Source organism: Phacochoerus africanus, chromosome 11 (assembly GCF_016906955.1).
Source record: "Phacochoerus africanus isolate WHEZ1 chromosome 11, ROS_Pafr_v1, whole genome shotgun sequence".
NCBI classification, from domain to species: domain Eukaryota; kingdom Metazoa; phylum Chordata; class Mammalia; order Artiodactyla; family Suidae; genus Phacochoerus; species Phacochoerus africanus.
In genome coordinates this window covers 35,479,614-35,505,578 of record NC_062554.1, presented here as the reverse complement: position 1 = coordinate 35,505,578, position 25,965 = coordinate 35,479,614, and the positions used below count along the sequence as shown (strand labels likewise).

Here is a 25,965-nt window from a genome sequence, read left to right as displayed (position 1 = left end):
GTCATGCCGGCGGCATATGGAAGTTCCCAGGCTAGGGGTCGAATCTGAGCTATGGCTGCTGGCCTACGCCATAGCCACAGCAACGCTGGATCCTTTACCCACTGAGTGAGGCCAGGGATCAAACCCACATCCTCATGGATCCCAGTTGGGTTTGTTAACTGCTGAGCCACGAAGAGAACTCCAATCCTTCTTAAACTTTGAAGCATCTCAGTTAATGATAGAAGGGCTCACTTTTCAATAAGTCAGATGTATAATTAGCTTACAGTGTTGAATGAAGGCTAAATTTTTTCTAGTTATAAAGTAGAAAACCTTGATCAAATAAATTTCACAATTATGCTACTTCCAACTATGATTTCGTGGAATTTAGCATTCTAGTTAATTTAATAATCTGGTTAATACAAATTTTTATACAGAGGCAGTGTGGTTTCAAGATAATAGTTCTAGGTTCTATCCAGAGCTCATCTTTTTACTAGTTGTGTGTCTTCAGACAAGGTATACAACCATCTATGCCTCAGTTGACTCATCTTTTAACTCATAAGCTGGAGATTATGATATCTGTGTTATTAGAGTATGATGATTAATAAGAAATTTTTATATAGAGTAACAATTATTATGTTTTATGTCTAAAACCTTTCATTGGAATCTATTGATTTGATATCTGTCTTAAGGCAGGACTGGCCCTTTCGCTGCTTATGTCAGCCTTGTCACTACTATAACCTTTGTTACCGTCCTTACTTCCACCACCTATTTTTATTCCTGATGAGTCCCCTCTCTTCACCAGAGTGTCCTGAAAAAGGATAACCTTATATTTTAACTTTTCTTACAGTTCTTCTTTCTATATAATCTTCTCTTGAGCTTGGTTAGTGGAAACTTTAAACCTGCCCACAATTATTCACAGTGACAGACGAGCTCTCACAGGTGAGGGCAGCCATTGCTGCTTCCCTCTACTCCACCCAACAAACACACAACACACTTCTTTGAGACTCTTAACTGTAGTGTCCTTGATAGTCCCAAAGGCTATAGTTGCAGTGAACTGGACTCTTAATGACCTACCCCTCTCATGCTGGACTTTCTAGTAGGTACAATCTCTCACCTAAAGACCAGGGACATAACATCTAAAGATTTCAGAGTGCTTGTAGATGATTTTCCAATCATTTCTAAGGAGATGACTTTCCCTTTAGCACTTGCTAGTTTGAGTATAGAATGAATCGCTTACTGTATCAAGTTATAGGTCAGATTTGGGGCTGGGCTTGCTGTGGGAGTATCATATGGCTGTGCAGACTCAGCCCATATGACCTTGGGCGCAAATCATTTCTTCATTTTGAGCCTTGGTTTCTTCAGTAAAATGAGATATAACAGCTTGCTATCATTGTATCACATAAGTTGATGCTTATGATGGTACTTTGAAAACAATAAAGCATCACAAAAGTTAAAAAAAAATTTTTTCTCCCTATACATTTGTCTTATGGCTCAGTGGCAAGGTGGCTGTAGAGACAAAGAGAAAATATTGAAAGTAGCTAGGGAAAAGAAACAAATAACATACAAGGGAACCCCAATAAGGTTATCAGCAGATTTTTCAGCAGAAACTCTGCAGGCCAGAAGGGAGTGGCATGATATATTTCACGTGATGAAAGGAAAAAACCTCCAACCAAGATTACTTTACCCAGCAAGGCTCTCATTCAGATTTGAAGGAGAAATCAAAACCTTCGCAGATAAGCAAAAGCTGAGAGAATTCAGTAACACTAAACCAGTCTTACAACAAATACTAAAAGAACTTCTCCAGGCAGAAAAGAAAAGACAGCAACAGGAAACAAAAATACCACAAATGACAAGGCTCACCAGTAAAGATATATATACAGTAAAGATACGAAATCATCCATGCACAATTATACCACCAGAATCAGAAATCATGAGAAGAGGTGGGTACAAATGCAGGACACTGGAGATGAACTTACAATTAAGAGACCAACAATGTAAAACAATCTCATATATATATATATATAGAATCATAACAAAGCTTCAGAATAACTGCAAACCAAAAATCTGCAATTGATACACAAACAAATAAGAAAAATCAACTCAAATATAACACTAAAGATAGTCATCAAATGTTGGAGGCTTGCCAGATATGCATGTATACAGACCATAGTGAATCAAAGAAACTAGATGGCACTTGAAGAATGATGCTAATCTAGGCTTGGAAAATATATAAGACTTTCCTAGACCCCTGGGGGAAAGGCAGTGAGATGGGAAATGTACATCATATGAGTGGCTGCTTGAAAACAAGTTGCCAAATACTCCAGATGTCGTTGAAGCCATCGACATTCTTGTTCTCATGACCAGAACCCTAAGGGAGTTGGAGGAATGGGTGTAATAGCCTTAAGCGTAAACAATATAATCTTTCTCTGGAGGGTTAATCATTTATAGCATCTATGAATACAAAGGGTCTGTGTCTTGCATATCTGTAGCCTTGATCAGTAACATTGTAAATGACACATGTGATTCTATACATACAAGTAGAAAACAGCAAATAAAAATCGTGATTTGGCTCAGAGGGTTGCTATTGCCTCTCAAAGGTGGTAGCGCCCTGATCCCCACTCTATTTGTCCCTTCTTTCTTAAATCTGTGGCACCGCTGACTTTGGGACCTGAGTTGATGAGCAGGTCTCGTCAATCAAACTGGAAGAGGAGAGAACAAGAAAAGAAGAAAAAAGAACGACAAAAACAAATCCAAAGCAATTAATAAAATGTCAATAAGAACACACATATCAATAATTACCTCAATCGTTAATGGACTAAATGGCCCAACCAAGACATAGAATGGCTGAATGGATACAAAAACATGACCCATAAATATGCTTGGGACACATACAAATGGAAAGTAAGAGGATGGAAGAAAGTATTTCATGCAAGTGGGGATCAAAAGAAAGCTGGAGTAGCAATACTCATAACAGACAGAATAGACTTTAAAATGAAGAATATTTTAAGGGACAAGGAAGGTCACTACATAATGATCAAAGGATCAATCCAAGAAGAAGATAAAACATTTTAAATATCTACACACCCAACATAGGTTCACCACAATATATAAGGCAACTGCTAACAAACTTAAAAGGACAAATCGACAATAACACAATCATAGTGGGGGACTTTAATAACACCCCACTTACAGCAATGGACAGATCACCCAGACAGAAAATCAACAAGGAAACACAGGCCCTGAATGAAGCATCAGATGGACTTAATAGACGTTTATAGGACATTCCATCCAAAAGCAACAGAGTACACATTCTTCTCAAGTGCACATGGAACATTCTCTAAGACGGATCACATCCTGGGCTACAAATCCAACCTTGGTAACTTTAAGAAAATTGAAATCATATCAAGCATCTTTTCCAGCCACAACGCTATACGACTGGACATCAACGACAAGAAAAAAAACCTGCAAAAACCACAAACACGTGGAGACTATACACAACATGCTACTAAACAACCAATGGATCACTGAAGAAATCAGAGGAAATTAAAACATTCCTAGAAGCAAATGACAACAAAGATACAACGCTCCAAAAACCTATGGGATGTAGCAAAAGCCGTTCTAAGAGGCAAGTTTATAGCAATACAAGCCCACCTCAGGAAACAAGAAAAAGCTCAAATAAACAAGCTACCTTTACATCTAAAGCAGCTTGAGCGACAACAGACAAGACCTAAAGTTAGTAGAAGGAAAACCATAAAGATCAGAGCAGAAATCAATGAAACAGAAACAAAGAAAGCCATAGAAAAAGTCAATGAAACGAAAAGCTGGTTCTTGGAAAAGATCAACCAAATTGATAAACCCTTAGCCAGACTTATCAAGAAAAGAAGAGAGAGGACTCAAATCAATAAAATTAGAAATGAAAAAGGAGAAGTAACAACGGACATCACAGAAACACAAAGGATCATAAGAGGCTCCTATATGCAACTATACGCCAATAAAATGGAAAACCTAGGAGAAATGGACAAATTCTTAGAAAAGTACAATCTTCTAAGACTAAACCAAGATGCATGGACCAATCACAAGAACTGAAATTGAAAGGGTGATTTAAAAACTTTCAACAAACAAGAGTCCAGGGCTAGATGGCTTCACAGGTGAATTCTATCAAACATTTAGAGAAGAGCTAACACCTCTCCTTCTGAAACTATTTCAAAAAATTGCAGAGGAAGGGATCCTCCCAAACTCATTTTATGAGGCCACCATCACCCTGATACCAAAACCAGACAAAGACACCACAAAAAAAGAGAACTACAGGCCAGTTTCACTGATGAACATCGATGCAAAACTCCTCAACAAAATACTAGCAAACCGCATCCAACAATACATTAAAAGGATTGTACATCATGATCAAGTGGGATTTAGCCCTGGGATGCAAGGGTTCTTCAATATCCACAAATCAATCAGTGTGATACACCACATCAACAAACTGAAGAATAAAAGCCATATGATCCTCTCAATAGACGCAGAAAAGGCCTGTGACAAAATCCAACACCCATTTCTGATAAAAACCCTTTGGAAAGTGGGCCTAGAGGGAACCTACGTCAACATAATAAAGGCCATATATGACAAACCCACAGCTAACATCATTCTCAATGGTGAAAAGCTGAAAGAATTCCTACTGAGATCAGGAACAAGACAAGGATGTCTGCTCTCGCCACTACCTTTTGACATAGTTTTGGAAGTCCTAGCCACAGCAATCAGAGAAGTAAAAGAAAGAAAAGGAATCCAAATTGGAGAGGAAGAAGTAAAACTATCACTATTTGCAGATGACATGATACTATACCTGGTAAAGTATAGGTATAGGTAAAGACTCTACTAGAAAACTGTTAGAGCTCATCCATGAATTTGGCAAAGTCGCAGGATACAAAATTAATACACAGAAATTGATGGCATTTCTATATGCTAACAGCGAAAGATCAGAAAAAGAAATTAGGGGAGCATTCCCGTTTACCCTCACATTAAAAAGAATAAAATACTTAGGAATAAACCTACCTAAGGAGTCAAAAGACTTGCACTCTGAAAACTCTAAGACACTGATGAAAGAAATCAAAGATGACACAAAGAGATGGAAAGACATACCATGCTCTTGGATTAGAAGAGTTAATACTATCAAAATAAGTATATTACCTAAGGCAATCTACAGATTCAATGCAATCTCTATCAAATTACAAAGGACATTTTTCACGGAACTTGAACAAAGTATTTTATTTTATTTTATTTTATTTTATTTATTTATTTATTTATTTTGTCTTTTGTCTTTTTTGTTGTTGTTGTTGCTATTTCTTGGGCCGCTCCCGGGGCATATGGAGGTTCCCAGGCTAGGGGTTGAATCGGAGCTGTAGCCACCAGCCTACACCAGAGCCACAGCAACGCGGGATCCGAGCCGTGTCTGCAACCTACACCACAGCTCACGGCAATGCCGGATCGTTAACCCACTGAGCAAGGGCAGGGACCAAACCCACAACCTCATGGTTCCTAGTCGGATTCGTTAACCACTGCGCCACGACGGGAACTCCTGAACAAAGTATTTTAAAGTTTGTTTGGAAGCACAGAATAGCCAAAGACATCCTGAGAAAGAAAAATGGAGCTGGAGGAATCAGGACTTCAGACTATACTACAAAGCTACAGCCATCAAAACCTTATGGTACTGGCACAAAGACAGAAATATAGATCAGTGGGACAGGATAGAAAGCTTAGAATTAAACCCATGTACCTACAGTCAACTAATCTATGACAAAGGAGGCAAGAATATACAATGAAGAAAAGATAGCCTGTTCAATAAGCGGTGCTGGGAAAACTGGACAGCCACATGGAAAAGAAGGAAATTAGAACACTCCCTAACACCATACACAAAAATAAACTCAAAATGGATTCAAGACCTAGACATAAGACCAGACACTGTAAACCTTTTAGAGGAAAACACAGGCCAAACACTCTCTGATATAAATGATAGCAACATCTTCTCAGATCTACCTCTTAGAGTAATGACAATAAAAACAAAAATAAGCAAACGGGACTTAATCAAACTTAAAAGTTTCTGCACAGCAAAGGAAACCCTAAACAAAATGAAAAGACAACCCACAGAATGGGAGAAAAAATTTGCAAATGAATCAACAGACAAGGGATTAAGCTCCAAAATTTATAAACACCTTCTGCACCTCCATACCAAAAAAAAAACCCCATCCAAAAATGGGCAGAAGATCTAAACAGACAGTTCTCCAAAAAAGACAACACATGAAAAGATGTTCAACATCACTCATTAGTAGAGAAATGCAAATCAAAACCACTCTGAGGTACCACCTTACACCATTCAGAACAGCCATCATCAAACAGTCTACAAACAGTAAGTGCTGGAGAGGGTGTGGAGGAAAAGGAACCCTATTACACTGTTGGGATTGTAAATTGGTGCAACCACTGTGGAAAATAGTATGGAGATTCCTCAGAAAACTAAACATAGAACTCCCATTTGATCCAGTAATCCCACTCCTGGGCATCTATCCAGAGAGAACCATGACTCGCAAAGACACGTACTCCAATGTTCATTGAAGCAGTATTTGCAATAGCCAAGACATGGCAACAACCTAAATATCCATCGACGGAGGAGTGGATAAAGAAGAGGTGGTACATATACACAATGGAATATTACTCAGCCATTAAAAGGAACGAAATACCAGCATTTTTAGCAACATGGATGGACGTAGAAATTATCATGCTAGTGAAGTCAGCGATACAATGAGACACCAACATCAAATGCTTTCACTGACATGTGGAATCTGAAAAAAGGACAGACCGAACTTCTCCGTAGAACAGATGCTGATTCACAGACATTGAAAAACTTACGGTCTCCAAAGGAGACAGTTTGGGGTTTGAGGGACGTGCTTGTGTTGTGGGATGGAAATCCTGTGAAATTGGATTGTGATAATCATTATACAACTATAGATGTAAAAAAAAAAAAAGATTAAAAAAAGAAAACAGTAAAGCATCTCAGAAATTAAGAAAAAAAGTTAAAAAAATTTTTTTCCTCCCTATACATTTGTCTCAAGGCTCAGTGGCAAAGTGGCTATAGAGACACACATGAGGGCCTAAGTGGAAAAGGGAAACAAAGGGGAAGCCCAGGCATATGGGTGCAGGAAGGGGTGGGGAACACCGCTTCTGTTTTTCCTTTGTCTTTTCCTTAAAAAAAAGGCAGGGGTGTGATTGGTTGAAAGGGTAGAGAACAAACCCCAGAACAGTATGTAAGCTCCAGAGGTGGGTGGTGAGAAGTCCCCAGAGAAGTGAGAAGGGGAAAATGTCAGGGCAATGCTGACTGTATAAGATGCTTCTTCACTGATTTGCCTTTCTAACTTGGTTTAAAAGGAACCAAAACAAAAAAGGGAAAGAAATAAAACAGTGTCCTGAATTTATTCCATTTAAGAAAAAACGTATCAGCAAGTAGGCCACACAAATTTGCATTATCAAATGAGATCAGTGGGTCCCCACTGTGATGCAGTGGGTTAAAAGTCCAGCATTGTATCTGAGGTGGTGTGGGTTTAATTCCCTAGTCGAGGAACTCCCATATGCTGTGGGTGTAGGTGAAGAAAAAGAAAAACAATTAGATCAATACAGTAACAAACAAAAATCCACTAAACTTTGAAATAGGAGAGCCCCAAATCTATGTATTCTTTAATGAATACATTTAGTTGTTAAGGGATCAAATATTCAGAGGAAAGACTAAATGAGCTGGCCTTAACAGAACTTAAAGTCTATTAGAGGGAGACATAAAATGTAACTATATAGATGTTAATAGTTGAGCAGTGCCATGGGATAAAGGATGAGCAAAATGTGGGGTTAGAGACTTTAGGGGAAGTGGGATAGTTGTAGGTTTAGATAGAGTGAGTATCATTGAGAAGGTGGCATTTGACCGAGGTTTGATGTGGGAGAGGGGTTTAGCCAAGCCAATAGCTGGAGGGAAAACATTCCAACCAAAGGAAATAGCCAGTGTAAAAGCCCTCAGAAGGAACTGCTTGGGCTGAGTGAGTGAATGAAGGGGAGAATAGTGAGAGAGTTCAGAGAGAGAAGAGGAAATGGGTCCAAAGCATAAGCTTTGGAGTTCTCAATGAAATTTGGAGTCATTGGAAGGTTTTGAGCAGAACAATGAGATGATCTGATCTACATATATCTTAATGATGTCAATCAGCTTGTAAAAAGGATATTAAAAAGTAAAGTGAGTGATAACCTAATAGGGTCAGGAACAGTACAAAAAGAAAGAACCAATGGGATTTAAAAGGAGATGGTATTAAAAATTCTGAGTAGGATGTTCTATATGACCTGAGGCTTATACAATAGCTTATATAATAGGGGTTATTGATTTGAACTATCAAGAGCTACAGAAGTTACCACTGATTTCTGAAAGTTTATTCAGCTTTATGGTAACTTACAAAAATTGCTTATTTTTCAGAGAGAATATATTCTTAATGGCTAGGTGAAGCATGGTCCTCAAATCAGGTGAATCTTTCTTATTTCCACCACTTCTTTGCTATGTGATTTTGAGTAAGCTTCCTAAGTTTCCTCAGCTCAGTTTCCTTTTCCCTAAAATGGTGATATATCCTATATGCCTCAGTTTCCCTAACTATAAATCTGTTTAAAGAGGAAATATATGCAAATTACTTGAGTGTTTAGCATTTAGTAGGCAGCCAGCAACTGCAGTAGTTGTTATATTTTCTAGCTGGGAATTATGGAAATGGAAGGAATTTAGATAGGACCGAACATGGGTCTATTTTCTTTTTCTCTTTTTTTCTTTTTTGTCTTTTTGCCTTTTCTAGGGCAGCTCCTGCGGCATATGGGGGTTACCAGGCTAGGGGTCGCATCGGAGCTGTTTCCCCAGCCTATGCCAGAACCACAGAAATGCAGGATCTGAGCCGAGTCTGCAACTTACACCACAGCTCAGGACAACACCAGATCCTTAACCCACTGAGCAAGGCCAGGAATTGAACCCACAACCTCATGGTTCCTAGTTGGATTCGTTAACCACTGAGCCGTGACGGGAACTCCCGGGTCTATTTTCTTTTATGCTTTTTTGTCTTTTGTTTCTTACATCATGAATTGTTTGATAGGTCAAATAGTTTGCTGATAAAGATCACCTGAAGTGGCAGAACATGAGTCTGAAGCAAAACACAATATAGTGGAGAGACCCTAGAGCAGGTCTATCACTCCAGACCTGCTTTCTCTTTTAGAAAATGGAGATTAAAAGATAACATATTGGAGTTCCCGTCGTGGCGCAGTGGTTAACGAATCCGACTAGGAACCATGAGGTTGCGGGTTCGGTCCCTGCCCTTGCTCAGTGGGTTAATGATCTGGCGTTGCCGTGAGCTGTGGTGTAGGTTGCAGACTCGGCTCGGATCCCGCGTTGCTGTGGCTCTGGTGTAGGCCGGTGGCTACAGCTCCGATTCGACCCCTAGCCTGGGAACCTCCATATGCCCCGGGAGAGGCCCAAGAAATAGCAACAACAACAACAAAAAGACAAAAAAAAAAGATAACATATTGAGGACTTCCTGTGTGGTTCACTGGGCTATGGATACGGTGTTGTCACTGCAGAGGCTCAGGTCACTGCTGTGGCTCAAGTTCCATTCCTGGCCTGGGACCTTTCACATGTCGTAGGTACCCCCCCGCGTCCTCTGCAAAAGATAACATCTTGAGAACAGAAATGATAGGATGCAGACTATAAATAAAAATATGATAATGAAAGTGTCTTATCTCTTTATGAAGTTAGAAGTTATTTTATAAATGATTATCACCGGGATCCCCATGTCTATCTCATTAACTGTGGTTTAATTATGTATTTTCATATCTTGGACTTGCACATATATGAATGGTGTAAGGTGTTAAATGGTATAAAGGCAGTGTTTACATGTTTGGGAATGGGGAATAGGTTAAAATCTGAGGTACTCTTTTATTTCTGGATCTTGTGAAATGCTTTCTCCCCAGAAAGTGTTGCCAAGGGACTATTGTTCCTGTCTTTAAAAATATAAATGGGTCGAGTAACCAAAAGCAAGTTTTCCAGGCCAATTTAGGATTCCATTTACATTTGTGTTACTGTCCTTACATAATGATCAGAGCCACTATTACTCCCCACAAACAAATAATCTGAATAGGAAAAATTGGGAACAAACTTTGCCTACAGACACTACAGGCTGTGGTGTTTCGAAGAAGGCACTCTATGGAAATTGATGAAGACCTGAAGTAAAAGCAGTGGACAATGTAGTATAGAAAAACTTTCAGTCAGCTGCTAACCAATGATAGATTCATTGACTAAGGCTACTGTTCAGAGGAATTATAAGACCACTGTCCGTCCCCTCAGGAATGCACATACATAAACACAACCAAGAGGTTACAAAAAAAATCACAGTAACTTCTCAGACTGAGAAAACTCTATGATCAATCTTTACTATTAAAATGAAATTTATGCATTGTGTTTTTCTGTTGATATATCATGTGGAAAAGGCTGATCAATTTTTGCTAAATATTCACGATGTATTTGGAATGGGGTGATTTAAGATATATGCTATTTTGCATAAAAAACTCATTCTGCAGGGGACTCAAAGAAACAGGTGGTTATCCTACAGAACAACTAAAATTGTTATTAAACAAGAGGCCTCTTTGATTGTCAAATGGGACAGATAAATAAAAAAATATATACATACCAAAAGTGATTTTTAAAAACGAGCTCCAAGCAGAAAATTACCAGGGCGTACATTTCAAACTATAAGAACAGATTTGCAATTGATCTGTTTCTTTCATGGTCAACTCCATGAAAGAATTTGGCTTCCCCAGAAGAAGAACAGAATGATAATTATAAAAAACATTTTTAATGATTCTCCTGTAAACACTGGCCCCTATTATTTTATAGGCTATTCCAGTAGAAACCAAACCTCCTACTATAATCAAAAATGGCAACCTAAACACAGTTGATGCTGGGTGACATGCCAGATGCATTTGACTTCTCAAGATTTGATACCAGAGTGATCTTTGAAACTAAAATCTTCCATCTCTGCCTATTACTATAATAATTCCCATTTGAAAATAGCTTGTATTCTAACACTTCCTATTTTTCTCAGTTATAAGGGAAACAAAATCTAAAGGAAACTAATTGCAACAATTTCTATAGGAAACATATTGGCTTTCAATTCAAAGTATTTTTTAGAACCATGAAATTTGCTGGTGAAAAACTTTTAATGTTATTTTACAAACCATTATAATTTACTTGAGGATGATGAAAAATGCAAGCAATGTTATCACAGAGGACAAAACAGAGTGAGTTTTCTTTTGTCAATATTCAGGTCGATTTATCAAATACATTTTTTGCCAGAATAAGTCCCAGGTAATGTGCTAAGTGCTGAAGATAAAAAGGTAAAAGGTAATAGCAATACTGAATCATATCTAAATAGAATATGTATAAGTGTAAAACTCACATGAAAAAGGAAAAGTTGATCTGCTCTAACTTTGTCAGGGAAGAGTTAGTTTTGAAGGAGACTAAGAGTCTGTCACAAGGATAAGACAAGGAGGAAGCAGTACGTGTGCAAAGGAAGAAGAGATAGCATGTGCAAAGGCAAAAATGGAGACTGAAAACCGCATGATAGTTAAGTGCATTTGTTGCTATATAATATAGGTTATAACACGTTCACTGGGTTATTTTTTCTTAACTGTGTTTGAGGGAAAGATAGGAAAAGTGATTTTTTTTCTTTCCCTTTGGTTAAATAATAAGCATTGAAAGCTTTTTTTTTCTTTTTAGGGCCACACCCGCAGCATATCGAAGTTCCCAAGCTAGGGGTTGAATTGGAGCTACAGCCCACCTATGCCACAGCCACAGCAACGTAGGATCTAAGGAGCTCACGGCAACACTGGATCCCCAAGCCCACTGAGTGAGGTCAGGGATGGAACCTGCATCCTCATGGATACTAGTAGGATTCATTTCTACTGCACCACAATGGGAACTCCAGAAAGATTTTAATTAACTATCATATTCTAATTCAGAGACTTTTATTTTTATTTTTTGCTTTTTAGGGCTGCACTTGCAGCATATGGATATTCCCAGGCTAAGGGTCAAATCAGAGCCACAGCAATGGAGGATCCGAGCCTCATCTGTGCAACGCCGGATCCTTAACTCACTGAGTGAGGCCAGAGATCGAACCTGCAACCTCATGGTTCCTAGTTGGATTTGTTTCTGCTGCCACACAACGGGAACTCTCAATTCTGACAATAAGTAATAAGTTGTGGCCAGGCACAGTCTAGAATGTTATTGTCTAATAGAAACACAACAAAAATTACATGTATAAGATTAAATTTCCTATTATTCTCATTTTAAAAAGTAAAAAATTCAAAGTAAAATTAATTTTAAGAACATATTTTCCTTAACTCAATTATGCAAAATATAATTTCAACTTATACTCAGTATAAAAATTACCAATGAGACATTTTACATTTCTATGATAAATCTTAGAAATCCTGAATATATTTTACATCTCAATTCAGATGCTAATTTTTTATCAGAAATATTCAATCTGTATTTCAATTTCAAAAAATTTACAGTTGAAAAAGTAGATCACATAACTCATGTTTTCCAAACATACTTAGGTATTATGCAGTAACTGAATTAAGCGTCAGTTTTTAAATTAGGATTAATTAAAATTAAATAAATTAAATAATTTATTATTTAAATTATTATTAAATTTATTATTTAAATTTAATTCATTTAATTTTAAATAAATTAAAATTCAGTTATTCAGTTGTGGTAGCCGCATTTCAAGGGATCATCTGGCTTGTGGCTACCTCAGCTGAAAACCTTAATTGTAGAATAAACATTAGGTCAATCACCAGCCTTAAATAAGTACTAACAAAAATCAAATCAGTCAGCAGACTACCAGGTCGGCAATGGAGTACTGATATTAGGCATTCTGGATTACCTTTAATCTCTCCCTTCTTGGTTCATGTCCGTCCAGACAAGATATAAATGAGAAAAAATAGTGACAGTATCTGGAAAAGACCTTGCAATCGGTGAGGAGACAGGTTAATTGGAGAAAGCTTAAAGAGTTGATGATATGGAACCATCTTTCTTAATACTTAGCGACTTATTAGGCCTCTACCCTGTTACTGAAATAAATAAATACGTTCAAGGAATAGACAGACTCAGGGGAATCAGAGAGAATGTCTGGTCATAATAAAGATGAATAGTTCTCTTAACCTTTCACTGCACTCACCCAAAAAACATCCACTATAAACAAAATCCAAAATAAAAGTTCTCATATTTATCTAAAGAAACTTTTTTTTGTCCTATTTAGGCAAAATTATAGACACGCTTCTTTCACAAAGTTGTAAGTAAATATATGAAAGATTAGTTGTTACATTTTAAAGAGCATATTTCATAAGTACTTCTATTTTGTGGACAAAAGTTCCTTGAGGATTATCAAGCAAGTATTCATGATAGACCCAGAATATTCCATTATATATTTGCCAAATCTCTTTCAAGTGTGTATTGTATTTTTGGCACTGTGGTAGGCAAGGAAATTTCAACAGTGAACAAGAAAGCCTGCCTGCATGGAATATGTGGTAAGATGTATTAGAGGAAAGGTACTGACTACCATGGGAGCATCCTGGAGTAAGTGGCCAGCAAATAAAAATACAGGGTGTCAAATATTGCATGGGACATAGCTATAGTGAAAATTATGTTATTTATCTGAACTTCAAATTTGGTTGAGAAGTTCCCGTCGTGGCGCAGTGGTTAGCGAATCCGACTAGGAATCATGAGGTGGCGGGTTCGGTCCCTGCCCTTGCTCAGTGGGTTAACGATCCGGCGTTGCTGTGAGCTGTGGTGTGGGTCGCAGACATGGCTCGGATCCCGCGTTGCTGCGGCTCCGATTCGACCCCTGGACTGGGAACCTCCATATGGCGCGGGAGCGGCCCAAATAGCAAAAAGACCAAAAAAAAAAAAAAAAAATTAGTTGAGTATCCTGTCTTTTACCTGGCAAAGCTACATTAGAGGGAGAACTTGGAAGTGGAGACAGGGTGAATGGAGAGAAAAGAAGCTTTCCTTCAGAAAGTAACTTGATCCTGGGCATAATAGGTAAGAGGCAGGTAGAAATCATTCCAGGTGGAAACTATGCAAACCAAACGAAGTCCCAAAGCCAAGTCTAGGAACTGAAAGAAATAAAATAATTAGGGTAAGGAATTAGGAAAAGGGTAGGGGAGGAATGCTTTAGAAAGATGAAGCCTGAGGAAAAAACGGAAGAAATTCTTGTAAAGCATTTGTATTTTATCATAAAATGAATGTGGTTCCACTAAAGAACTTCAGGCAGCCTTTCTTGCCTAAGTTGTGAAGAATGGACTACAGTGGTACTGGCAGACAGGCCAGTAAGGATGTTACCGATGTAATTCTGGATTTCAAAACAGGCCTTAACAAAGGCAATAGGAAGACAATGGGAAGACAGACCCATTAGTTGATGGCAGCGAGAGAGGCAACTGCAAAGAGGGTAGAGACTGGGAGGGAGGAAAACCAGGGGAAGCATTAAGGAAACCAATGAAGAAAGGTCAACAAGTCAAATATTCTTTGAGGAGGTAAGATAAAGACCGAGAAAGTGTCGCTTAGATTTATCCATAGGGTAATCACCAGTGACCTTTGGCAGGGGCAGTCTCAGAGGAACGGTTGAGGCCAAACTTGGTCACAGTTGGCTGAGCAGAAAGGAATGCTGGGGCTAGGAACAGCTGGAGCAAAGCAAGGGTGCTACTTCCTCTTTGCCCTTTTAACTGGTAAGGGTCCAGGGATAGGAGTAGAGTTTGGAGATGGAGCGGTCTGTATCCCAATCAGGCTGAATGGTGCAGCCGTCTGATTGCTAGTGGCCAATCCTTTCCTAGAGCCCTCTTGATTGACAGAGTCGCACGCCAAAGACTGAGCGTAGAACCGGAGGCCACTAGTAACAAGGGGGCGGAATTTCAGGGCACTAACCCGGAACGGTTTGGGACTCGATTCCCATTGTGAGGCTGGACCTAGGGCGGGCCCTCAGCCAGAATGGCACTACGCCTCAGGCCAATGGATGAGCTTCATTTAACGAGCGCCACCCGCGCCAGCCAATGGTTTAGGGCCGCGGGCGGGCGAAGTTTGTGGGAGGGGAATCAATGAAGCATCTTTTTTTTTTTTTTGTCACCCCGCCCCCCCCACCTCTGAGGCGACCGTGGGGAGGTACTGCCAGGGTCTCAGGTGAGCGTTTGTATCCCTGAGGAGGCTGCGAGGGAGGGGACGGCTCCGCGGACGGTTGGTGCCAGCTAGGTCAGTGTTAGGACTCTGTCTCCCGCTGCCGCAACGGATCTGGCTCCGTAGCTAGCAGGCTACGTTACTCAAGAGAAATTGCAGTCGCAGCTGCCGCCTGACCTGGGAGGGTAGGGAGGGGCCCAAGCCGCTGCAAAAAGGCTGCTAAAGTTCCCAGGCGCCCTGGGACTCTGATTTGCGGAGAGAGGACTCTCTTCCAGGTTGCCTCACGTCCCAGCAGGTGCAGCTGTTGGCTGTGGCCTAGTCAGGTGCGCGCCCCCAGCTCCTAGGTGGCCTCCTGGGAATTCAGCCTTCCTGCATGCTCCCGAGGGGCTGTACCAGGGCGGCCCCAAAGGAAGAGGTGAGGAGTGAGAGGTACTTTATTAATATGGTAACAGGCGACACTTGAGTAAACTTTAATCATTTATCTACCACGAGTTATAGAGAAGAGCATCCTATTCGGCAGGGCGATGAATTACCTCTAAGAAGATGGTGGCGAGGGTAGGGCTTGGAGTTGGTGGGAAGAGGGAGAGCACACTTCCGAGAGGATTGGGAGGGGGGTGGGGGAAAGTTTTTAGATTTTGTGATGTTTTTCTTCTTGAACAGCCTAATGAGTTTACCTAAAAAATGTTTTGGACCCAGAGTTTACTACCTGATTTTCCTCAGACTTCTTGATTCCATCTTATCATGCAATATTTAGGAACGTCGTTCTCAAGTGTTAGTCCTTGAAAAAAAAAATTGCTCAGATATATTATGCCATTGGTGGTACATCACAAGGATTATGTAAGTGAACTACTTATACTTTCCAACCAGTAAAAGAATGACTGTGGGTGGAGTTTCAGGAAAATGGCTCTTCTCTGTGATTGGGCATGGAAGAACTATGAATTTTTAGAGGTTGCAACTTCTGAATTCTCCTCTGTAAAGGTGAAGAAGACAACCAATATAAAAGTGATAGTATTTGACATCTAAAATGGCATCTTTTCATAATTGATGAGGTTTTAGAGCCTCAGCACTAAAAATGTGTGCCTGGCACATAGTAGGAGCTCAGTAAATACTTGAGTGAATTATTGGGTAATTAATGATGAAAACCCAAGCTGAGTACCAAAATGTAGAGGAGAAGACAGAAAAAAAGAAATTCCTGGAAACATACCTTAACTTCTACTCATGTCAGCATAGCTACCAAGTTTCAATTCAGGGTTACTTTGATTTGGGTACCGTCTTAACATTTATCTGCGATTTTCACACAATTAAGCCATGACTGAGGGGAAATCTAAGATACATTTCCATGTCAATTTCAGTGAGGTTACAAATGGGTATTAAAGTGCATTTTGTCAATGAAATAGTTCAACAGTTTAGCATAGAATAGTGAGGCACAGAGGGATATCACCTCTGTAGGACAGAGATATAGAATTACAAATTGTTGGGAGAAACAGGATATGTAAACAACAACAGCTGCTGCCAAAATGTTAAGAGTATATTGAATCAAGCATAGTTTTAAAAGAATTTTTATTTCTGTCATTACAAAAGTGATCTCATATCTCATATTCTAAGAGCAGCAAAATCTAATGATTGATTTCTGCCTAAATTAGAATTCTCTTGACAACTGTAATCATTGTTTATTATTTTATTATGTACTACATTTTTTATATTATAGTTTGTATATTATTACAGTAACATTACCTCCATATAAAAGGTATACTGCTTGAATTTCAAAAGTCTTCACAGATATATTTGTCTCTTATAGTAAGTTTTTTTTTTTTCCTTGAAGCAAAGGATGGGGTCTTACAGGTCAACATTAAAGATTTGTTGACATTTGGCCCCAACCTAGTTTTCCAACTTTGATTCCTTGTACTTCTGCCCCTCTTTAGGGACAAATCAAATGCTAATTCCTTCTCACAACCTTCCTTGATCCTACCAAAAATTTCTCCTTCTCAACACCCAGGGTATTTTGTTAGTACTTCTCTTCTTGTACTTTTCATACACTCTCATTATTTATCCGGTAAAGAAATATTCACTTACTGTGTCCAGACTGACTATACTAGGAAATGTATAATAGCTGATGTTTGTTCAGGGCTTACTATATCTTAGGTGTTAATACATTTCTTGATTGAATTATCTCATCTAATCCTCAAAACATCATGTTATTTTTCTCCTATTTATAGATGAGAAAATAAGTTAAGAAGGCTAAGTAATTTGCTTAAGATGACAGAGCTTCTAAGCGGTGGAATTAATATACAGGTTTAGGTAGTCTGTATTCAGAACTTTTAGTTTATAGTCTCCATTATAATTTTTCTTGTAAATTTTTATGCATATGTATTTTACAGGTTTTACTAAGTCATAAATTATTTGATAGAAATAATACATTCATCTTCAATCCCGTATTGCTCCTAGTATAAAGTAAGGGATTATAACAGCCTGATGGTGGAAGCATGTAGCCCGGACATTAGATGTAGACTAATGGGAACATGAAGGTGCTGAGGATGAGTACTCACTGGCCAAACAAAAGAGCAGAGACCATGGGAGTTGGGAGGATGTGCCAAAGGAATACATTTATGATAGTCCTCAGGGGTCATAAAGCTAGAACTGGGCTGTCCAGTACCATAGCCAATAGCCACATATTGTGGCTAGTCCATAATACCCACATGATTTTGAAGGCTTAGTAGGGGAAAAAAAAGTGTGAAATACCTCAGTTACTTTTTGTATTGATTACATGTTGAAAAAATAATAAATTTTGGTATGTTAGGTTAAATAAAATATATGACAAATTTTACCTGTTTCTCTTTATATTTTAATGTGGCTGTTAGAGGATTTAAAATTATATATGTGAGTCTCGTTGTATTTGTATTAGACAGCACTAATCTAGAATTCAAGGAATTTTAGAATGATTGATACTGTATGTGCCCACTCTTGACATATATATTGGAGAGGCTGAGTTGAGAAAGAATGTTCGGGGTTGGTGTTGGAGGTGACACTTAAAGCTGGCAAAGGTAGATATGAAGATATGATAAGTAGGACTCAGGATTTGTAATAGAGAGGAAGAGTGAATTTACCTCCTAAGTGTATGCAAAGACTTTGAAAGGTTTCAAGCACTCAGTACATGTTTGTTGAATGAAGCATTGTGTCCTAATTACTCAGTACTTATGTACTCCTAATTCAATCATAGTTCTTTCTAATAAAGATATGGATAGATATCTAAATACATTCTACGTATAAGAAAGTTTGATTTGCTAAAGGGAGCAATCCTCTTCTACTTAAGTTTGAATTGACTTAGCTTGTATTCCTTTGATGTGTTTCCAACAGACAGAAGAGTGAAATTGGTCCTTACTATTAGTTATATTTCTATCTGATATATTCTACTTAGCATATTTTTCCCATAGAGGCCAACTTTGTTTATGTTGTAAATTTTGTAGCGGATGAGGCTTTAATCTCTGAAGGGAAATTTCTTAGCAGCTACAGCATTTGTAGTCCATCTTGCCTCTCTGTACCCATTTGAGCAAGTAAACTTTTTTGTTTGTTTATGAAACACATTTTTACTAAAGTATAATTTTTTGGATTTTTTTATATAATGATTTTTATTTTTTTCCATTATAGCTGGTTTACAGTGTTCTGTCAATTTTCTACTGTACAGCATGGTGACCCAGTTACACATACATATATAGATTCTTTTTTCTCACATTATCATGCTTCATCGTAAGTGACTAGATATAGTTCCCAGTACTATACAGCAGGATCTCATTGCTTATCCATTCCAAAGGCAATAGTTTGCATCCACTAACCTCAAATTCCCAATCCATCCCACTCCCTCCCCTCCCCCTCGGCCACCACAAGTCTCTTCTCCAAGTCCATGATTTTCTTTTCTGTGGAAAGGTTCATTTGTGCCATATATTAGATTCCAGATAGAAATGATATCATATGGTGTTTCTCTTTCTCTTTCTGACTGACTTCACTCAGTATGAGAGTCTCTAGTTCCATCCATGTTGCTGCAAATGGCATTGTTTTGTTCTTTTTTATGGCTGAGTAGTATTCCATTGTGTATATATACCATATCTTCCTATCCTAAGCCAGTCATCTGTCGATGCACATTTAGGTTGTTCTCATGTCATGATGAACAGTGCTGCAATGAACATGTGGGTGCATGTGTCTTTTTCAAGGAAAGTTTCGTCCAGATATATGGCCAAGAGTGGGATTGTTGGGTCATATGGTAGTTCTATGTATAGTTTTCTAAGGTATCTCCATACTGTTTTCCATAGTGGTTGTACCAGCTTACATTCCCACTAACAGTGCAGGAGGGTTCCCTTTTCTCCACATCCCCTCCAGCATTTGTTATTTGTGGGCTTATTAATGATGGCCATTCTGACTGGTGTGAGGTGGTATCTCGTGGTAGTTTTGATTTGTATTTCTCTAATCAGTGATGTTGAGTATTTTTTCATGTGCTTGTTGGCCATCCATATATCTTCTTTGGAGAAATGTCTATTCTGGTCTTTTGCCCATTTTTCAATTGGGTTGTTGGCCTTTTTGCTGTTGAGTTGTGTAAGTTGTTTGTATATTTTAGAGATTAAGCCCTTGTCAGTTGCATCATTTGAAATTATTTTTTCCCATTCTGTAAGTTGTCTTTTTGTTTTCTTTTTAGTTATCTTGCTGTGCAAATTTTTTGGATTTTTTAATTTAATTAATTTATTTTTTGTCTTTTGTCTTTTTGGGGCTGCACATGTGGCATGTGAAGTCTCCCAGGCTAGGGATCAAATCAGAGCTACAGCTGCCAGCCTATGCCACAGCCACAGCAGTGTGGGATCTAAGCTGCCTCTTCAACCTACACCTCAGCAAATGGCAATGCTGAATCCTTTACCCACTGAATGAGGCGAGGGATTGAACCCGCAACCTCATGGATACTAGTTGAGTTCGTTAACCACTGAGCCATGACAGGAACTCCCTGTTTGATTTAAAAAAAATTTTTTTTTTTGTGGGGGGCTCTTTAGGGCTGCACCTGCGGTATATGGAGGTTCCCAGGCTAGGGGTCCAATCAGAGCTACAGCTGCTGGCCTACACTGCAGCCACAGCAATGAAGGATCTGAGCTGCATCTGCAACATACACCACAGCTCATGGCAACGCCAGATCCTTAACCCATTGAGCGAAGCCAGGGCTCTAACCTACAACCTCATGGTTCCTAGTTGGATTTGTTTCTGCTGCGCCACGATGGGAGGTCCAAAATTTTTTTGTTTTGTTTTGTTTTTGTTTTGTCTTTTATCTTTTTAGGTCCGCGCCCGCAGCATATGGAATTTCCCAGGCTAGAGGTCCAATCGGAACTCTAGCCACCGGCCTGCACCAGAGCCACAGCAATGCCAGATCCGAGCTGCATCTGCGAACTACACCACAGCTCGTGGCAAATCCGGATCCTTAACCCACTGAGTGAGGCCAGGGATCAAACCCACAACCTTATGGTTCCTAATCCAACTCGTTTCCGCTGCGTGACAACAGGAACTCCCTCTAAAATTTTTTTAAATTGTAATTAGTGATCTTTAACTAGTTAATTAGTTTGGGAAAAATCCTTGCCTCTTTTATGTTATCCTTTTTTTTTTTAAATTAATTAATTAATTTTTTTGTCTTTTCTGGGGCCACACCCGCAGCATATGGAGGCTCCCAGGCTAGGGGTCCAATCGGAGCTATAGCTGCCGGCCTACCACTGCCACAGCAACGCCAGATCTGAGCCGTGTTTGTGACCTACACTGCAGCTCAAGGCAACACCGGATCCTTAAACCACTGAGCAAGGCCAGGGATGGAACCCGCAACCTCATGGTTCCTAGTTGGATTCGTTAACCACTGAGCTACGATGAGAACTCCATGTTATCCTTTTAATTCTATCATATCCTTAAAATAATTTCATTGTTTCAGAAACTTTTATTTCAAGCTTAGGAGTTCTTTGTAGATTTAACCTAAATATGGATTTTAATTTGATAAATAGTAAAATATAAGTAGTTGTCATTTCTCTGATCAGATTACATTGTCTCGAATTTGTTTCTGAATTTTATGACTTTGTAGCCCAGCCTTTCAGTGTTCCTCTAAAATTATTTCACGGGGTCTAATTTTTTTTTTGCTTTTTGACATTCCAAACTCGTCACTTTAGCAGGTTTTTTCATTTATTCATTCAAAAAGTGTTTATGGTATGTTTGCCATGTGTTTATGGTATATTTGCTAGGCTCTGGGGACATAATGGTGAGCAGAAATGTTGCTGTCCTCATGAGACTTCTAGTAAAATGGGAATGAGACACCTTTGGCTGTATATGAGCAAGCATGTAACATTTAGGTGAGGAAAAGGAGTCATTTGACTCCTTGTCAGGAAAGGCTTCAGCAGGAACAGATATCTAATCTGCAAGCAGAAAGATGAGGAGGAATTACGTAGCCCAGGCAGGGAGCAATCCATTTCCTACCACTTCCTAGGCAGAAGGAACAGTGTGTGCAAAGAACCTATAGTGGGCAAGGAGATTGACAAGAATGGGTGACTGAAAAAAGGCCTTTGTAGTTAGAGTGGATGAATTAGGGAGAATAGAGAAGAAGTAGGGAGTGGGTCAAGAGTGAATACTGGCAATTAGTTTGGAACCATTACAACAGCCTTGGTGAAAGAAAATGGTAGTTTAGACTGAGGTAGTGCTGGTGGAAACAGAACTGTAGCATTTTGAGCCCTATTTGGAGTTTTTTTTTTTTTTTAATTATATAGTTTATTGGGTTGAAGTACATTGCAGAAGTTGTAGGTTGATTGATTTTTACTGTTTTCTCTCTAGGAATCATCCAGCCTGCCTGTGCTACTAGGCGAACGGAAAACATTTAAAGAAAGTGCTAACGAAGGATTATCCCTGATTTTTGTACTTTGTAATATTCCTCAATTTTTTTTTCACATCTTCTTTTACTGTTAAAACTACATTTAAGTTAGAAAAATGAAGCAGTTGAAAAGGAAAAGGAAGAGCAATTTTAGTGTACAAGAAACTCAGACCCTTTTGAAAGAAATTACAAAAAGGAAAGAAGTTATTTTTTCCAAGCAGCTCAATACAACAATTAATGTGATGAAGCGAATGGCTTGGGAGGAGATTGCACAGTGTGTGAATGCTGTAGGAGAAGGAGAACAGAGAACAGGGACAGAAGTGAAAAGAAGGTACCTTGACTGGCGAGCGCTTATGAAGAGAAAGAGGATGAAGGCGAACATTAAGCTGGTTGGTTCAGGGTTTCCCCTTCCCACGTCTGATTTAGATGACTCTCTCACTGAAGAGATAGATGAAAAGATTGGATTCCGAAATGATACAAATTTTGATTGGCAAAATGTGGCAGATTTCAGGGATGCAGGTGGTTCTTTAACTGAAGTCAAAGTGGAAGAGGAAGAAAGAGATCCCCAGAGTCCTGAAGTAAGTATTAGCCTTTGTGAACTCTATTCTTCATTTCTGATGTGGGAGTTTATCATAGATGAGGAACAGTAAAGAAATTCCCAGATTTTCAAGCTAACTTAAAAATAGTAAATAACAGAGTCATTCTATTTTTTTTTCCTTCTTAATATTGTCGGTCTCTTCTCACCTAAATATACTTAACTATATAAATGATTTCGGGTAATTCATTGTAAATATTTTTCAGAATTCACAGTAAATGGTTTTGTGTGCTCAAGCCACATAAAAAGCTTTTAAGAAATGTTTAGACAAATTAACAACCATGGAATAGAAATAAATACTGAGAACTACTTTTCTCTTTTCTTTTAGTTTGAAATTGAAGAGGAAGAAGAAATGTTGTCATCAGTCATACCAGATTCCAGGAGGGAAAATGAACTTCCTGATTTCCCCCACATTGATGAGTTTTTTACTCTGAACTCAACCCCATCTAGGTCTGCATTCGATGAACCCCATTTACTTGTAAACATAGAAAAACAGAAACTAGAGTTGGAAAAACGACGGCTTGATATTGAGGCTGAAAGACTACAGGTAGAAAAGGAACGCCTACAGATTGAGAAAGAGAGGCTACGACATTTAGATATGGAGCATGAGCGGCTTCAGCTGGAGAAGGAGCGGCTGCAGATTGAAAGAGAGAAGTTGAGGTTACAGATAGTCAACTCAGAGAAACCATCTTTGGAAAATGAACTTGGTCAAGGAGAAAAGTCCATACATCAGCCACCAGATATAGAAACAGAGAAGTTAAAACTTGAGAGAGAACGCTTGCAACTAGAAAAAGATAGGCTGCAATTTTTGAAATTTGAATCAGAGAAGCTGCAGATTGAAAAGGAACGCTTACAAGTAGAGAAAGAGAGACTACGCATTCAGAAGGAGGGACACTTGCAGTGATTTATTTAGGTCTCCATTTATCAAATGTTTGTAAACCATAGGTTTAGGTAATATAAAAATGGTTGTAGGATTAGCCATATTGTTGGGTTTTTTTTTTTTCCCCTGTTTAATGTCAGTGTTTTCAATAGGAAAAAGAGAGTTATTTGTGGGTATTTGTATGCTTAAGTGGTATATGATATAGAAACTTTGTGCTCTAACATAAACAGTATAGCACAAATCATTGTTAGTAAAATTACATAATGTCTTGTATAATCTGTGCACTCCAAGTTTGCAGTTATGTCTGTGTAAAATTCTATCTCAGTAGTTCTCAACTGGGGATGATTTTGGCCCCCCAAAGACATTTGGCAGTGTCTGGTGATATTTCTGGTTGTCTGAACTGGGAAGTGGTACATGTTACTACTGGCATGCAGTGGATAGAGGCCAGGGACGCCTATGTCCTGTAGTGCACTGGACAGCCCCCCAAAATATGAATGATCCAGCCAAAAACATCAGTATTGCTGCAGTTGAGAAATCTTGTCCTAGCCTGACTGAGCACCTCGTTAGTGTTATTTCAGAGTGTTAAAACCTCAGATATTTATGTAGGAGTTGCTTAAATGTCCCAAAACTTTAACTAAGAAACATTACTCTTGTAGTATATTGAACATAGGAAGTAATATTATAGATATTTAATTCCCATGTTTCCATCTATAAATAACCTGAGATTCAGAAAACAGTATGGGGAACATCCAAATATAGATTATCCAAAGTGGGTCACTTTGAAAAGCAGTTCATTCGTCTAGCTATTGATGCTTTAGAAGCAACACATACTTTTTAAGCTTTAGTTCCACTTTCTTCTTTGAATCCATTGTCTTAGTTTAGATATAAAAATTGTCACTTCAATCATGTACTGAAACCTTAATGTAAATGACTGGTTTAAACTAGTAAAAATGGTACCAATTTAAAAATGGTACCAGTAGTCAATGACCCTGAACTCAATGAGTGGTAATTTGATTTTTAAAATAGATAATAGCTATTTGGAACTGGGTGTGGGGGTGGAGGGAGGATGTCCTCTGTAACCAATAGTGATGATGATGATGATGGAATAATGATAGTAGCTCTGTGCTGTGAGTTAGGGAAGCACTTACTGCACACTATCTGACCTGATCTGTAGAACAGGTCTTGAGAGTGGTATCTCTTCTTCCTGAGTCCAAGGCTTAGAGAATTCACACAGTGAGTAAATGGCTGATTTCATACATCGTGGTGTATTTTGTCTTTGCCCTTCCCTGAGCAACGGAGTTTGTATCTTTAGTCCCTTTGGTATTTATTCTGAGACCAAGGGTTTACTTAATCTGATGATTTGCCTTCAGTCCCCTGAAGGTGCTTTTTCCACAACCCAAGTGATTCTAATGCACATTGAAGTTGAGAATCATTGCACGAGATCACTTTGTATTTTCCCATTTCCAGGGCTGACATGAAGCCTTAGTACATCTCTTCTGTTGACAATACTACCTTGATTCTGCATTTGTTCCTTGTTACCTTAAGAATGTCTTGATTTTTAAGTATGGGTATATAAGGAAAAAATATACTCCTGCTTAGTTACCTTGACTTTGAAATAGTGCTATTTTTCTATAACTGAAATTAATGTTTCTGACCTTAGAAATAAAATTTGCCTATGCTAACTATGTGAACATTTATCATTTCCAGTGATGCTCAGTGCTATGGGGGTTGAGGTTACCAAGCCTGGAAATGAGTTTTATTATGGTAAGTAGGGGAAAGGGGCCTAACATTTGTGTTAGGCATTGTACTATGTGTTTTTCGTATTTTATTTGTTCATCCTTGAGCTAAGTCATATTAGCCCTACTTTCACAAGAAATAGTACCTCATCACTTTAATTAACTTAATACCTGAAAAATAATGTATCAAGTATCAAGATTTTAATGTAAGAGCTTTAAGGAGAAAGGAGTATCGAAAGTTTGTGGTATAGTTGTAAGAATTGTAGCTTTGCCACTTTCTACTTGTAAAAGTCATTTAACTTACGCTGTGATTTGGTTTCCTCATTTGTAAAATGAGCATAATGATAGCTGCTCTACCTATGCTTCATAGTTTCTTTTTTTTAATTGTTAATAAAATGGTATGTAAACTATAAAATGCTACTTGAAAGGCAAGTTGATATTAGTGTTATATTTAAGATCAATAGACTTTAATTTCCTAGACGTAAGTATGAAGATAGCCAATATTATTTATGAATGGAGAATTCTTAAGTTCTTAGAAATGATCTGTCCATTTTATATAACCTTTTCTCTCTTTTCATTTTTCTATGTCTTCATGCTTTGTCACTTCTATCCTGAAAACAGATCGTAGTGCTT

The 25,965-nt window shown here is 38.5% G+C and overlaps 1 protein-coding gene and 1 long non-coding RNA gene across 7 annotated transcripts in view; one reads left to right on the top strand and one right to left on the bottom strand.

The window, feature by feature from the left end:
* LOC125110631 (uncharacterized) overlaps positions 1 to 14,827 on the bottom strand; it is a 45,014-nt gene extending 30,187 nt beyond the window's left edge. For 2 of the 4 annotated variants that reach the window (XR_007130679.1, XR_007130680.1), the window contains exon 1: positions 14,679 to 14,825. This is a non-coding gene — a long non-coding RNA (uncharacterized LOC125110631). Of the gene's footprint in view, positions 1 to 14,678 lie in introns of all 4 variants that reach the window. The other 2 variants (XR_007130681.1, XR_007130678.1) reach the window with 2 other exon arrangements.
* Positions 14,828 to 15,187: 360 nt separating this feature from the next.
* Positions 15,188 to 25,278, top strand: MSANTD4 (Myb/SANT DNA binding domain containing 4 with coiled-coils). 3 transcript variants are annotated; one of them, XM_047753474.1, is made up of 3 exons: positions 15,188 to 15,259; positions 22,085 to 22,699; positions 23,045 to 25,278. In XM_047753474.1, the coding sequence occupies exons 2-3, from the start codon at positions 22,238 to 22,240 to the stop codon at positions 23,618 to 23,620; spliced, it is 1,038 nt and encodes a 345-aa protein (XP_047609430.1). In that variant the 5' UTR covers positions 15,188 to 15,259; positions 22,085 to 22,237; the 3' UTR covers positions 23,621 to 25,278. The 3 variants fall into 3 exon arrangements, with proteins under 3 accessions (XP_047609430.1, XP_047609432.1, XP_047609431.1); XM_047753476.1 differs by lacking the exon at positions 15,188 to 15,259 and adding an exon at positions 15,306 to 15,328; XM_047753475.1 differs by lacking the exon at positions 15,188 to 15,259 and adding an exon at positions 15,336 to 15,668.
* Positions 25,279 to 25,965: the final 687 nt, after the last annotated feature.

What these genes read in the sequence shown, in the direction of transcription:
- MSANTD4 (XM_047753474.1), top strand. Translation starts at nt 22,238, where the DNA reads ATGAAGCAGTTGAAAAGGAAAAGGAAGAGCAATTTTAGTGTACAAGAA. An exon ending in GAGATCCCCAGAGTCCTGAA is followed by an intron (nt 22,700 to 23,044) that starts GTAAGTATTAGC and finishes CTTTTCTTTTAG; the next exon opens with TTTGAAATTGAAGAGGAAGA.